The following is a 14968-nucleotide window of genomic DNA, read 5'->3' on the forward strand; positions in this document are numbered from 1 at the left end:
TATTCATTATCTTGATAATAGTAATGGTTTCAGGCCTGTATGCATATGTCAAAACAATTAAATTACTACTTTATATATGTCAGTTTATTATATGTTTATTATGCATCAATAAAGCTATTAAAATAAAACCTTAAAGAAGAAAAATCACTTAATTCTCAGTGTTTAAATTTCTTAATCTGTTAAACACCTACATCTTTGTTCTTCAGTGATATTATGATTATGCCTATTTAAAAATGTGGATTAAGACTTTTAAAATTACCTCTGAGAGGTCTAGATTATCAAAAATGTGACTACTACTTCTAGAATAATCTTAGTCCAGGTTTAAATGTATGCTTTACTTATGTAGACCTTAGAATTATATTTCAAGTTGTCCTTTGAGCTCAACTTTTAAGTGGATTTTCAAGTTAGTTTCATATAATTTACGGTAATATACAAGTTTTATCTTTTCATGACATTTTAATTATAAATACTAATCTTTATGAAAGGATGTTTACATAATCGTCATTGTTTTATGCATTGATTTTAATACATTCCAGAAAATTAAGTGGTTTGACCAAAGTAAGTTCCTTGGTATGATATTAAAGACAGTATTAAGTCCCATATTTCTGAATCATGAACATTTGAATTTGGACCATGCTGTAAAGGAAAGAGAATTTGCAAAGACGCTGTGCTGAATGTGGCAGTTGCATTTTTTTATTGTATGAAACTACATTAAAGGACTCTTTACCTAACTGAAGAAAAGTTGCCATTATTTCAACCCCTAGTAATTGTTTTAGTACTCATTTATAAGGTGGTAAACCGAGAAGCAGTTCTGAATTATTCATAATAGTAAACCAATCATAAGAGAGCAATGTGGGGATTTTGTTTAATTTATTTTCTTTACTGATTAGCAATGTTTTAAATCACATTTCAAACTCATGATTTAATTATTCTTCTGTAACTTATAAAATATTCTTATCAATAATTGTGACAGGTTCAGGACACAACCACTATTACTTGCTTTCAAAGGAATTTTCTATTTTTTTGTGTGTGTGTGGCTTTAGAGCACCATGTGTATTGTTGTGTTTGTTTTTGTATTAATATTTACTAAAACTATTGTTTCTTCCATAGGCGGACGTAATGAAGTTGTCATTACTGAAAACAATAACAGCATAACTGAGCAAATCACTGATGTTGTGAAGCAACCAGCCTTTATAGCTGGGATTGGTGGTGCCTGCTGGGTAATTTTGATGGGTTTTAGCATCTGGTTGTATTGGCGAAGAAAGAAGAGAAAGGGACTCAGTAATTATGCTGGTAAGAGACTATTTCCAGCCAAGAAAACCTCTTATCTTTAGGAATGTGTTGAAATGAGAAAGAATGGAATGGAATGGGATGGAATACTAGAAGAGTGAATGAATGAAAGAATCTTTTTGGCTTGTTTTAAACATCTGTTCTGCAAAATGCAATTATAAACGACATGCTTTAATGCATTGCTATTCAGTATATCACATTATGACCATAAGGCAATCTTTTTGCTTGAATTTTCAATGAAGCATAACAAGAGTGCACAATGATAAATGCTTAACCATTTTTTTCAACTAGTTCTTCAAAACACAGAAATACACAGACTTTGCATGCTATGAAGCTGTTCCTTGAGATTGTATTTAGGCAAGAGGATTACTAAAATGCTCAGGAAAAAAGTCTTGACAGAATTAATAAGACTGGTGATGCATGAATTAAGGATTCACTAGTCACTTAAATAGATGTCTGGTTCAAGGTGATGAATCAGCATTTTAGAAAGGAGAAGGAAAAGAAGCAGCAGAAGAAAAAGAAGGTCCTATGTGTTCTACCTGCCTGAAAAGATGTTTTGTTTTAGAATCCAAAACAGAATTTCAAGGTTTTCAAAATTGTGGGCTTTAAAATATTTCCAAGATGAGAGAGAGAGAGAGAGAGAGAGAAAGAGAGAGAGAGAGAATTATTGTCAGTGACTAAAAGAATGAACTCAGTAATGAAACTTAATAACAATTTTGACTGCAATTCATTTTAAATGTTTTATCTAACAACAATCAAAGAAATTGTCTCACTGTATTTTACACTTTTAGAATTTATAAGCTAACAATTTTGATTTAACATTATTCTACAAACACTTTAGAATTTTTTGAGAAATTTTATTCAATCTATACTAATAAAGAGCTAATATGCTAATAGTTGATACACCATAACGGGTAATGACCGGGTCATTAGCATATTAGCTGGGGTGTTTCTCTGGAGATGGGCAGAAGTGGGGAGGAGCCCCTCCCGGAGGAGGCAGGACCATCTCGTGCTGGGGAGGGCAGGGGTGAGAGCGCATAGCACCCCCCTCACCAGTCCTTCGCCACCCACCGCTCACACTCTGAGTGCCCTGCGGCCCACCTGCCAGGGAGATGGGGCAGAAGTGGGGAGGCAGCCAGAGAAGGCAGGATGAGCCTGAGGCCACTCAAGGGACTAAATGTGGGGCTTGAGGGGGCCAGAGAAGTCCAGAGGGTTTGTGGGCTGGGCCAGGTGTGCTGGAGCTCTGCGTGGACAGGTTTGGGTGTGAAGGCAGGGCTGCAGGTGGGTGGGCTGCGCTGGGCTCCTAGTCTTCTATAACCTTGGTAAGAAGCATAAATACCTTAATAACTGATTTTGACAAGAGTTTCATTGCTTATTAAGCTTATAAGCTGCTGTAGTTTGTAGACTTCTAAACTGCTGAGAATGTCTAAATATTGAAAATGAAAAATCACAGCACCCACTTGTTGTCTGGTCAGTTATTTTACAGCATTTAAATATGATCATTTGATTATAACATTGTGGCTCATGTTCATATCTTATGAAAATAAGGTTATTACTTACTGGATAGAATAATCCCCAGCACTAGAGAAAGTATTGTAGTGTCTCCATTGGAAAGGGGCTTCCACGCTTTGTGATCTGCTATCTTTGTTATTGATTGCTCACTCAGTCTTGCTTATGCTTTGAGAGCCGACCCACCACACCAATGAGAGATTCTTTGCAGAAAGGGATGGCAGGCAGTAACTGCTGAGTGTCAGTCTTGAACCTTGATGATACTTTAATGTACCTTCTTGATTTGCAATGCAGTGCTCCACCTTCATTCCTGGAAGGTACTATCAACCCATGTGTTTAATCACTTACAATGTTACATTTTATCTCTGTGACACCTTCATATACTAGTAAGTCTTGTAAAGCATATGGAAGAACAGATTTCATTCAAGGACTACTTTGTGGTTATCCCTTTGCTTAGCTTTGGTGAAAACATTAAAGTATTGACTACACTAGTCACTTCAGTGCAGTGCGGCAGTTTTACTTTCTACCCTTCTTCATTCACTCATGCCTCATAAATAACAAAGCTCTCATAATTAGTAGGTTTATGCTTCAGTAAAATTATGTCAGATATTTTTTCCTTCTTTTTCTTTTTTTAACAGCAGGTTGTGTTTTTTGTTGTTGTTTTTTGCAAAATCTATGTATTTGATTTGAAAATTTCTGTTGGTCTTTGAGCTTGACAAGAATAGTCCATTTACTATTAGCATTTCTCATAGTGACTGATATCCATCTGCGTGCAGAAGAACTGCCAACTCAGAAGGTGTATGCCCTTCATATATTTTGGAATAAGGCCAAACCAGAAAGCAGCCTTTCAAAACCTTTATACTTAATTGATAGATGGCTGTCTCTCAGAATGGATTCACCTTCAACTAGTAATTTGCCTTCCAGCAACTGCTGTTCCTTTCTTGTATGTGAGAAGCAAATGAAAATTGAAACCACAGGTACCTAGCATTGCATATCTGACTTGCTGATATTTTTTACACATTTCCCTCCAGAAATAGCCTATCCTGTACCTGTTAAAGTGTTCATTCTTGCCCTTATACTATGTAAAGAATATGGGGATTTTAAATAAGAATGATTAATGCAATATATATTTTTCATGGGTTTAAATTCTGATATTTCATGCACGAGCTAATGATCTATTTTAAGAGCACAGAGATTTCACACAGGGCTATTTTTCTCTGAAGTGTGTTATAAAATTATATTGAATAAGTTCTGTACTGGTTCTGTTTATATTTTTATTTTCATAAACATTTCTCTGGGGATCATAAATTTCACAAGAAAATGAGATTTTACTTGCAAGATGAAAAGCCTAACATTTCTACTTTTTCACTACATTGTAATGTCTGTATAATCTCAAAACTTTATTGTTGACATGATAGCAAAATAATTTTTCCAAATAAAATTCTGGATACTTATTTAAATTAATTTGCATTATAAGATACTTCCTTTATTTCAAGCCCTAAGTGTGACATAATATTATACTTAAATATCTGAAACCTTACACATATTAAGAAACATGTATTTTAATGAAGCTGGACCGATCTGAGTAGAATTGCACTGTAGGTAGAATTTGACTTCAGCACTCCCCTTTTCCTGCTCCTTTCCAAGTCTCTTCATCTCCACTAGAGGTATAATAGGGGGGATTTTAACTAGTGGGGAGACATGTAAATACCTTTCAGGTTGGAAATTCTTACTCTTGCAGGATGTCTCCCACTCATTCTTTTTAGGCAAAAACTTATTCAGGGACTGTTATTGCTGCTCTTCTTTGACTCTCCGTCATGTGAAAAACTGTATTTGAATGCTTAGAAGGAAAGGAAAGAAAACCTGCCCCTCAGTATTGATATTTTTCTTATATGTCAGGTTTAACATATTTATCAGAGAACACTCGCAGTTTAACACTTTAGATTATAAAGACAACTATCAAGAATCAAATGCAAACTTGTACCTTTAAATGACCTGAGAGAATTTCGCTGAACATGTTTTGCTTCTTTACATAGTAGAAATTAGAGATTTCCCCAGGGCAATGTAACACACTAACTTTCTATTCATTTTTTCCTCTTTATCCTTTATTTAAATTCTTCAAAAACAAATATGCACTACAGGTTTCCATGTGGTGCAAAGAAGGGCATCTACATTTGAAAAAGCATCCTCAGATCTCATATTCTCCATGAAGTCATTTTAGATTTTTCCAGGGCAACATGCAATGTTATTTATCTTAATCTTCATTTGAGCACTAAGAGTCCTGTTGTCACTGCACCTGACATCCCTGACTTGCTATAATAATTTACCAACCTAGTTGTTAAAGGGTGAAATGAGATTTTAAAGAGATTTTGGCAGAAAATATTAGGTTATTTTTGAAACTGGAGTAAATGTTTGATCATATGTAAAACAGTGTTCATAAATAGAAAAATGAACAGCATAAATTTAAATAAAATCCATGTAGCATTCATGAGGATTCTATATAATATATATATATACACATATATATATATATATTATATGAAACATATATGTTCATGTATTTTATATATCTGTATTATAATCCACATGAAGGTTACATGATTCCTTTCAAATTTATGTTGCTCATTTTCTTATTCATAATTTTAAAGCATCAAATTTTTAATGTAATAAATATATTTTTACTTTTAAAAAGGTGATTTTATTTTATGACTATTACCTCTGTAGACAACAGATTTTATGAAACTCAATAAATATTAACAATTGAGTGAGCAAATTATGAAACATTAAACAATTCAAGCATAGCTTTTAAAACTGTTTCTAAGATATACATTATTTGACAAAACTATCCAAGTACCACTAAAATATTGGATGGAATTTTTATACTCTTATTATCTGGGCTGAGTTAATGCTTATTAAAGAGAGGATTAATGTACATTCATATTTGAGAAATAGCTTATCAGGAAAGGGACCAAGGCTTGGCTGGCAACATTAAAGTGTCCATTTGGAGTAGGAAAACGTGGCCTACTGGAGATAGGCACTCGGAACGCTTTTTTACCTCCAAATGGCAATTTACTGCATAGCCATGCTTTCCTTCCCCCTCACTCCTAGCAGGATGAGATTAGGGTTAATCCTGTCAGATAATAGTGCAGGTTCTTTTTGTATGATATAAACTTGCAGAATCTTTCTACCATAAATCCTTTGTAAATATTGTAATATATTCAAAATATTTAATGGCATTCTAAAAGATTTAAGATTGTGATTTCTGTAGAATTTTTTAGAAACCTTTGCATTATTTAGTTAGTTTTAGCTAAAAACATCCGTACATGGCTTGCTGAAAGTTCTCAGTTTAATGTTAGCAGAAACTCCTGATAAAGATTCATACCTATTTCAAATTTATGTCTGATAAGCACAAAATTACTACACTGGGAGTATCAAAATCATGACTAGAATGAGATTGTCCAATCACCTATGCTCTCCCCATCCTCTTTGCTTTCAGCTTCAAAGTGGTTCAACATCATTGAAATGATAGCTACCTCAGAACAGCTTTCAATTTGCTGTGGAATTTATTTTTATGTTTCTTTCTCTTTGAACACACACAAAAAATATTGATCAAAATACCAAATGACTTCCTTTTTAGGTGTTTTAATTGTTCATTCTTATATCTAGTCTGCATTTAATCCCATGTTCTAATAGAATTCAGTTAACTTTTCATTGCTATTCAAAGTAGAATAAAAGTTTTGGAGCACCGTTTCAAGGTGTCCTCTTATTTCCCTTGCTTTAAAAAGACAAGTAATTTTATTAAGATAAGGGTTTTTTCTTTTTTTTTGATACACATATACAAAATAGAAAATTCTCATTATACTAAACTAGTAGCCCGGTGCACGAAATTCGTGCACATTGAAAGGGAATTAATTAGGGGAACGTAATTTGGACTCACTATCTAATATCAATAATATGTGAGTGTGAGGCAGTCCACGTTTCTGAAATTCAATGACATGAAATTTAGCTATTACTTTGCCAAATAAATGGAATTTACAGATATCATTTAAAAGAGCATTCAGCTTAATATTAAAAACTCTGGCTACCAAGTCAGTTCTGTTTTCAACTTTTTGCCAGTGTTGTAAATTGTTTGCAATATCTGCCCATTTGCATGTCATGGTTATGAATAAATTGGGCTTGCCATACTTTGTTACAATTGCCATAGCATCCTGATATCGCTGCTGCATATTTCTGGGACTACCTGCAGAAGATGATGGAAGTATTATCATTTTACCAATTGGCACAGTGTCATTTTCAGATCTAGATTTGAGATAATCCATCAAACCACTATATTTTTCAACTCTCAACTTAGATTGGTTTGCTTTGATGAAATTTATCTGATTGACCTCCATTTTTGAATATGAATCCACGATAAACTGTTGAGTTAATTTCCCTGCATTTAAAATAGGATTGAACGTGTTCCGCACAGAGAGATGAAATCCATAATACTGCATTTGTGTGACTCGTGTCCTTACATTTTGTCTAGTATTATTGTCGATTACAATATTGTTTCTGAGTCTTATTGCAATATCTGTTCCCCAGCCTTTTTCACCATGTGGAAAAAGAATAGGATATGTCATTGCATCTAATGTAGGAAACAGGATATTGATTTGTTTCATTTTAGTGGCATTTGGATTATTGGGATCTGGTTTACAATGAATGAGCAAGTCCCTTTCAAAAGGAGGTTCTCCATCTGTGTTTCTGAATATGACAGCAACCTTGGATACATGGGAAGAATTATATCTACCCGGGTCACTGTTATGATCATATTTAATTGTCACTGTTACTTCTGTGGGAGCAATACCTTTTGTTGCTGCTTCATATTGGGCTGCCTTTTCTACCTAATGTAGCATCTTGTACAATTTTTTTAATTCATTTATTTCATGCATGAGGTTGTTGATATTGATCATGAATCTTTCTGAGCAGCCTTGATTTTCTGGCATTGCTAATCTTTTACTTGTAGCTTCAGCTGTATCTGAAATATAGAGTTGAGCAAACTTCTGAGAAATACCATCCTAAGGATGTAAAGTTCCAGTATGGTGATAAACTTGTCCATGTATTCTAAAACAGTATGGCCCATATCCTGATGGTGATGCAATATTTGCACCCCTGAAGCAAAAGCAAAAGAACTATTTATGGAACAAATATTTTCCATGAATTTTTTACTGTCAGAATCTTCCTTTGCCATTAATCTTTTTAAATATGCCGGGTAATCTGGAAAATGTATATCATTTGGACAGACTTTCCCTTTGCTACAACACTGAGTAAATTTTCCATCGGATGGTTTTTCATCAGAGAAATTTAGTGATAGGAAAAATTCACATTGAACAGTCATTCCACCACAACTATGTTCAAGAATTGCATCCTCATGTACTCCATTTTTGCTGAGAAGGCAGTTCCTACCGGTATTGGTAGTACTTGTTGATGACTGTTCTCTAGACATATTCTGTCTTCACCAATGCCTTCTTTCAACTTCAAAGGCACGTTTGTCCTTAGACGTTCTCTGTTGATAATGCCGGTGTTTTTTGGCATCAGAGCGATGTTTTTCCAGTAGCTGGTGGTCAGATACATCCTGTCGCAGGCGCCGCCTTCTTTCAAGAGCAGATTCACACTGCTCTGCAGACATTTTCTGTCGATAATGCCAGCATCTTTTGGCTGCAGAGCTACATTGTATCAACAGTTGTTCTTAGACATATTCCCACCTCTCTACTGTCACAGTCTGAGATGCAGGTGAATGAGAGTCCTGTCTTTCAGGCCGCTGAGAGCTGTCTGACCAATGGGTGATTCTGGCTGATTCTGGCTGATTCTGTGGAGGTAGGACTTCCTCCTCCCTGCTGTCAGTTTCCACAGCTGTGATGAGGAAGCTGGGGTGACAGAGGGAGCCGCGCCCTCCAAGCCACCCTCTCTCTTTCTCTATGTCCAGCGGTCTCTTGCTCTGTCAAGGCCTCCAAACCTCCCGCTCTCTGCCAGCAAGGTCCCAGGAGCCCGCAGCCTCACCTCCCGGGGCCAGCGAAGGTCCTGGGAGCCCACGGCCACGGGCGCTGTTGCCTCCTGGGGTGCCTGACACCTGAGTATGCAAATTAGCTTCCATCTTTGTCAGGTTAATTTGCATAGTCACTCTGATTGGGTGGTGGGCGTGGCTTGTGGGTATGGCTTGAGCATAGCAGAGGGATGGCTAATTTGCATGTTTCTCTTTTATTATATAGGATTAGAGGCTCGGTGCACAAAAATTTGTGCACTCGGGGGGGGGGGGGGCCTCAGCCCAGCCTGTGCCCTCTCGCAGTCTGGGACCCCTTGGGAGATAACGACCTGCTGGCTTAGGCCTGCTCCCGGGTGGCAGAGGGCAGGACCAATCCCTAGGTGCAGCCCCTGGTCGGGCTCAGAGCAGGGCCAATTGGGGAGTTGGGGGGGCGCCCCTGTCATGCACAGAGCAGGGAGGATCAGGAGGTTGCAATGCCACCCTCAGTCACGCTCAGGGTAGGGCTAATTGGGGGGTTGGGGCACCGCCCCCTGTCACACTCAAGGCAGGGTCGATGGGGAGGTCGCAGTGCCACCCCCTGTCACGCACAGAGCAGGGACAATCAGGGTGTTGGGGCGCTGCCCCCTGTCACGCACAGAGCAGGGCACATCAGGGGGGTTGGGGAGCTCCCCCTGTCACACACAGAGCAGGGCGGATCAGGGGGTTGGGGTGCCGCACCCTGTCACACTCAGGGCAGGTCTGATGGGGAGGTTATGGCTCTACCCCATCACACACAGAGCAGGGCCCATGGGGGGCAGTTGGGGCGTCGCCCTCTATCACCCACAGAGCAGGGCCGATCATGGGGTTGGGGCACTGCCACTCTCACACTCAGGGCAGGGCTGATGGGGAGGTTATGGCTCTACCCCGTCACACACAGAGCAGGGCCAATCAGCAGGTTGGTGTGCCGCACCCTGTCACACACAGAGCCGCAGGGCGAACAGGGGGTTGGGGAGCTCCCCCCTATCAGGCACAGAGCAGGGCTGATCCAGAGGTTGGGGCGCCTTCCCCTGTCACGAACAGAGCAGGGCCGATAGGGAGGTTGTGGCCCCACCCCCTGTCACACACAGAGCCGCAGGGCGATCAGGGGGTTTGGGCGCTGCCCCCTGTCACGCTGATCCTGGTGCCGGGAGGCATATTACCCTTTTACTATATAGGATAGAGGCCTGGTGCACGTGTGGGGGCCAGCTGGTCTGCCCTGAAGGGTGTCCTGGATCAGGATGGGGGTCCCCACTGGGGTGCCTGGGCATCCTGGATGAGGGGATGATGGCTGTTTGCAGCTGGTCACACACCCTTCAGGGTAGGGGTCCCCACTGGGGTGCCTGGCCAGCCTGGGTGAGGGGATGATGGTTGTTAGCAGCTGGTCACACACCCTTCAGGGTAGGGGTCCCCACTGGGGTGTCTGGCCAGTCTGGGTGAGGGGCTGAGGGCTGTTTTCAGTCTGGCAGGTGACGGAAGCTCCCAACTGCTCCTTTTTTTCTTTTTTTTTCTTTTTTTTTCTTTTTATTCTGGGCCAATTTAGCTCTGAGGCTCCAGCTCTTAGGCCTCCGCTCCTGAAAGCAGGTATCTGGTTTGTTTCTGTTCTATAATCGAAACTCTGTATCAACTCCAGCTCTGAGATCCCAGCTCGGTGAAAGCAGGTTTCTGGGGTTTTGTTTAGCTTCTATATTTGTTACAATGTTTCTTAAACTGCAGGCTCAGAGGCCGGCAAGGCAGGCGGGGAACGTTGCAGTCCTCCGTCACTGAAGCAAGCAAGCCTCATGTTCAGTTTAAGCTGCCTGGCTGCCGGCTGCCATCTTGGCTGGCAGTTAATTTGCATATCGCCCTGATTAGCCAATGGGAAGGGTAGCGGTTGTCCGCTAATTACCATGTTTCTCTTTTATTAGATAGGATGGTGTGTATAGGCCACTTCGAGTAAGTTATGTACTTACACAATGTACTATGTATTTTTGCTTTTGTGTAGTGGGTATGCAGAGGTGCATGTTATGAAGAATTCACCATTGGTTAGTATGTGCAAGTTGACTGTAACTCAATTCTGTGCCTCATCAGTTGTCCTCTTTTCTCTAATGTCATTTATTTTTCTGTCACCAACAGAGACTTCAGGTGGGGAAAAAAGAGAATCTAAATTAGGGAGAAATACTTAGCTTCTCCCTATATACTTCCTAACAGGTATTTTAAGGTGTAGCCCATTGGTGCCTGCTTATTTCCATATTAACAATGATATTCACGACACTTTCTTAACTCTATTTCAGCAGAGTAAAACAGTCACTTAGAAATCATGTAACTAGAAAGTCACATCAGATGGAGAGCTAATTAGCTGTGCAGTTTTCACATTTTGTCGGGGTTATTTCCCTTATCAGGCTTCTATTTAATACCACTCATGCTCAGTTTTTTTCATTAAATGTTTCAGATTAATTCTTCTTTTCTGTTGTTCAATGTAGTTATTAGAGGTACCCAATGAGTGTTGGACACACTGCCCATTCCTGATTCCCAGAACTTAAGTGAGCCACTAGAAAACAGAGTAGCAGTATTCCTCAATCGATGCAAAGATTATGTTACGATTGTTTTATAATGCATTTGAGATGTTACCTCAAAAATTCGTAAGGTGGTATACTCCAGGTGCCAGCCGGCATCCCTGAAAGCACTGCTTCACGCCATAGTGCCTCAGGAAGGTTCTGATGGATCTTTGGGAATATGACCAAATCACCTTAATGTCATGAGACAGATGCCATTAGAAGAACTTAAGGAAAGGACTGGTGAACTGTTTTTGGAAATTTTAAAAAATGTATAGCATGATCATATTTGATAGTGGAAATTTGGGGGACAGATGAATTACAGAGAGATTGTACAAAAGTATTTAGTATGTGTATACTTTGAGTAACAATAGGTTCCTCAGTTTACTTAAAATATGAATCAATTCATATATTTTCATTTATTTTTATTTTTACTCACTAAGTTAAAAACACACATTGTAAATAAAATCAATGTCTTCCAAAAATAAGATGTTGGGTTTTCATACCTGAAATGCTATTTTCCCTTCATTCCAGTGACTGGTTTAGCTGATCCATACTAATTTGAGGCATAATTTTAATTTTGACATCCATAAGTTTCTAAATACCAAATATTTTGCATGATTTTCAAGTTAAGTCATTTCATCCTAAGTAATGTGAAATTATTTGCAGACTTTATCCTACTAATCATGAATATTCACATTTCCCTGCAAAATTATTAAGTATTGTTGACTATAATTTGTTGTCTAGACCCTCTCCATACAATGCAACTTAATACCTTTCTCAGATTTGATATATTTTGGATTTCAAATATATTTGACTACAAAGGTTTTGAACAAGCAATGATGGACCTGAACTGATATTGATATTCTTTGGTTCATCCCATGAAGCCCACTTTCATGCTGTTAGTTGTTGAATGGAATCTGGTGACTGGAGGGCGTGGCTTCTCCAGCTGTGATTCTATTGGATGCTTGTTGGTGTTGCTAATAAGTTCCATAGTTTTATAAAGAACTTGGGTTTGTAATCATTGCATACAATTGGAATATATTCCGGATTAATTATTTGAAAACATTTTTGTGAGTGTTGGATGATGAAACAAAGCACTGAGTACATCATTCTCTATTAAATACAGTTCATATGTATTGTAACTTATAGCTGTTCAACTCACAGTGCTTATCAGTGCTCCTAAAAAGATATGTGATGGTGAAGAATATGTCCTCAACCTGGGTCACCTATATCGTTGGACTATCTTGTTTCACTTTCCATTTTTTGCATTCTATTCATTCCTTCTAAATAAGATACTCATATTTTAATAATAAAAGTCATGATTTCATAATTCTCCAGTATAACTTGTCAGTTTTTAATGCTCCTAAATATATACACCAATTGTAACATCTGTAACATTTTTTAAAAAATATATTTTATTGATTTTTTACAGAGAGGAAGGGAGAAAGATAGAGAGTTAGAAACATCGATGAGAGAGAAACAGCAATCAGCTGCCTCCTGCACACTCCCCACTGGGGATGTGCCCGCAACCAAGGTACATGCCCTTGACCGGAATCGAACCTGGGACCTTTCAGTCCACAGGCCAATGCTCTATCCACTGAGCCAAACCGGTTTCGGCACATCTGTAACATTTGACATCCAAATACAACTTGTCCCTTGGACTTAACCATACATTTGGCTTAAAGAATTTTTAAATGTCTTTTTAAAGTTGGAGCAAGTGATTGCTTTGCCCTGAGCCAAATCATTCCTTTCTACTCTCTATACAATTACGTTAATTATATTTTATTAAAATTCCCAGAGGCTTCAGCTCTAAACTAAAGGCCAATATGTACTTTTTATTAGTTGTAATTAATATTGACTACGTGTGTGTGTATGTGTCTTTTTTTTTTACAGTTACATTTCAAAGAGGAGATGGAGGACTAATGAGCAATGGAAGGTATGCTAAGGAGATTCTTTTTTTATTATTATTATTATTCCCATTTGTAATCAGGACGAGGGAAACTATATTAAGAGGTTTTATTGTAATAAATGATCACTTACAAGTCTGAGAATTCTAGGAGGAATTAAATGGCTTACCACAGGTTTAATGATCTATCTGTTGTGCACTTTAGAGAAATCAAGTCCAGATGTTTCATATCTCCCAGATGTCCCTGAAGAAATTAGTAGTAAATATCACAAGGAATGTGTTCATTTGTTAGCAGGATTTTTATTGCATTAATTAGACATTAGCAAATGAAGTTGCTGTTGTTTAAGACTCCTTATTGGCTCTCACTAAATTGCAGTGAGTGAACAATTACACATAATCGATCACAAAGTAAATGATTCATATATGATGAATAGGCTGTAGATTGATAGGACTGGATTCCACAACTTTAGATACTCAATTGAAATTGATAAAATCTGATAACAAACTCATATATCCTCATCTGTTTTCCCTTTGCCAATATGAAGATTGTAATTAGGCTCTGGTAATAACTTCCAATCTCCCATTTAATCAATATTTTTGCAAAAAGAGATTAGGTCTAATGAGAACTACTGTATGTAGCAAGAAAGCAGTTGGATCTTCTTATTGCAGTTTCCATAGAAACTCATGTTTTTCTTAGGGATTATACCAGAATTTCTATACAAAAAAAAAAGTACAATGGTTATAAATGTTGCTATTTATTTGTAAATAATTTAATAATCTATACAGGAATTAGAATCCCCAACTTTAATATTAAATATGTGAATTCTTTATTAGCTATGATGCGAAGAAAGTTTTCTTCATGGACTTTATGCACATGCCAGATGAGATCACACTAGATCTTTTATTACCTTAGAAGAAAACTGTAAAATATACCCCTTATATTTTGCAATTTAGAAAACCTGGAAATGTGCTATTGATGGAACAGTATAAATACTATTCATTAATTTTCCTAAAGTCCTTTGCCCTAAATCAAGCATGAGGCTCATAACAGGGGTTACAGCATTCAGGGGACAGATAAATATGGAGCTTGCAGGAATCAAGGCAGCAATAGCCCCAAGTCCTGGAAATGGCTGATACTGAGCAGTCACTCTGAGCAATTGTTCCCTTGAGGTGCCAATTCATCATCAAACCTCATTTGGGGATCCTGCTATGTTACTGATTCCCACCAGTTTCAGGGCAGATGACAGAATTCACTTGGATATCAGCAGAATCCCAGGCAGGACCCTCTGCTTCCACTGACATCTATATATAACCTAATGAACTGCTAAAGTTTCTTCATTTTAGAAAGCGTACACATTTTAATTTGAAGTAAATTAAAATCTTAAATTAATTTCAGTGCATGAGACTGGTGTCCGCATCTCCCACTGAGCTCACGCGTTGATTTCTTTTTAATTTCTGTTTTAGCCGTCCAGGTCTTCTAAATGCTGGGGACCCCAATTATCCGTGGCTTGCTGATTCGTGGCCAGCCACAAGCTTGCCAGTCAACAATAGCAATAGTGGCCCAAATGAGATTGGAAATTTTGGGCGTGGAGGTAAGTACTGTTTTTCAAAATTTTGCTATTTGTTTTCTTGGATTTTCTAGATTTTTTAAAGATATACCAAAGAGTTTTTGATAATTAAAATTAGTGAAGC

General features: G+C 38.1%; 1 protein-coding gene across 11 annotated transcripts in view; it reads left to right on the forward strand.

Annotated features, from left to right (window-relative positions):
- Positions 1-14968, forward strand: part of ROBO2 (roundabout guidance receptor 2) — a 1562785-nt gene that overhangs the window by 1480386 nt on the left and 67431 nt on the right. For all 11 annotated transcript variants that reach the window (XM_036349426.1, XM_036349422.1, XM_036349425.1 and 8 more), the window contains 3 exons: positions 1111-1293; positions 13264-13306; positions 14741-14868. In XM_036349426.1, coding sequence (XP_036205319.1) covers positions 1111-1293; positions 13264-13306; positions 14741-14868 — 354 coding nt within the window. The remainder of the gene's footprint in view (positions 1-1110; positions 1294-13263; positions 13307-14740; positions 14869-14968) is intronic.

This window comes from Myotis myotis, unplaced genomic scaffold, assembly GCF_014108235.1.
Source record: "Myotis myotis isolate mMyoMyo1 unplaced genomic scaffold, mMyoMyo1.p scaffold_m19_p_2, whole genome shotgun sequence".
Taxonomy (NCBI): Eukaryota; Metazoa; Chordata; class Mammalia; order Chiroptera; family Vespertilionidae; genus Myotis; species Myotis myotis.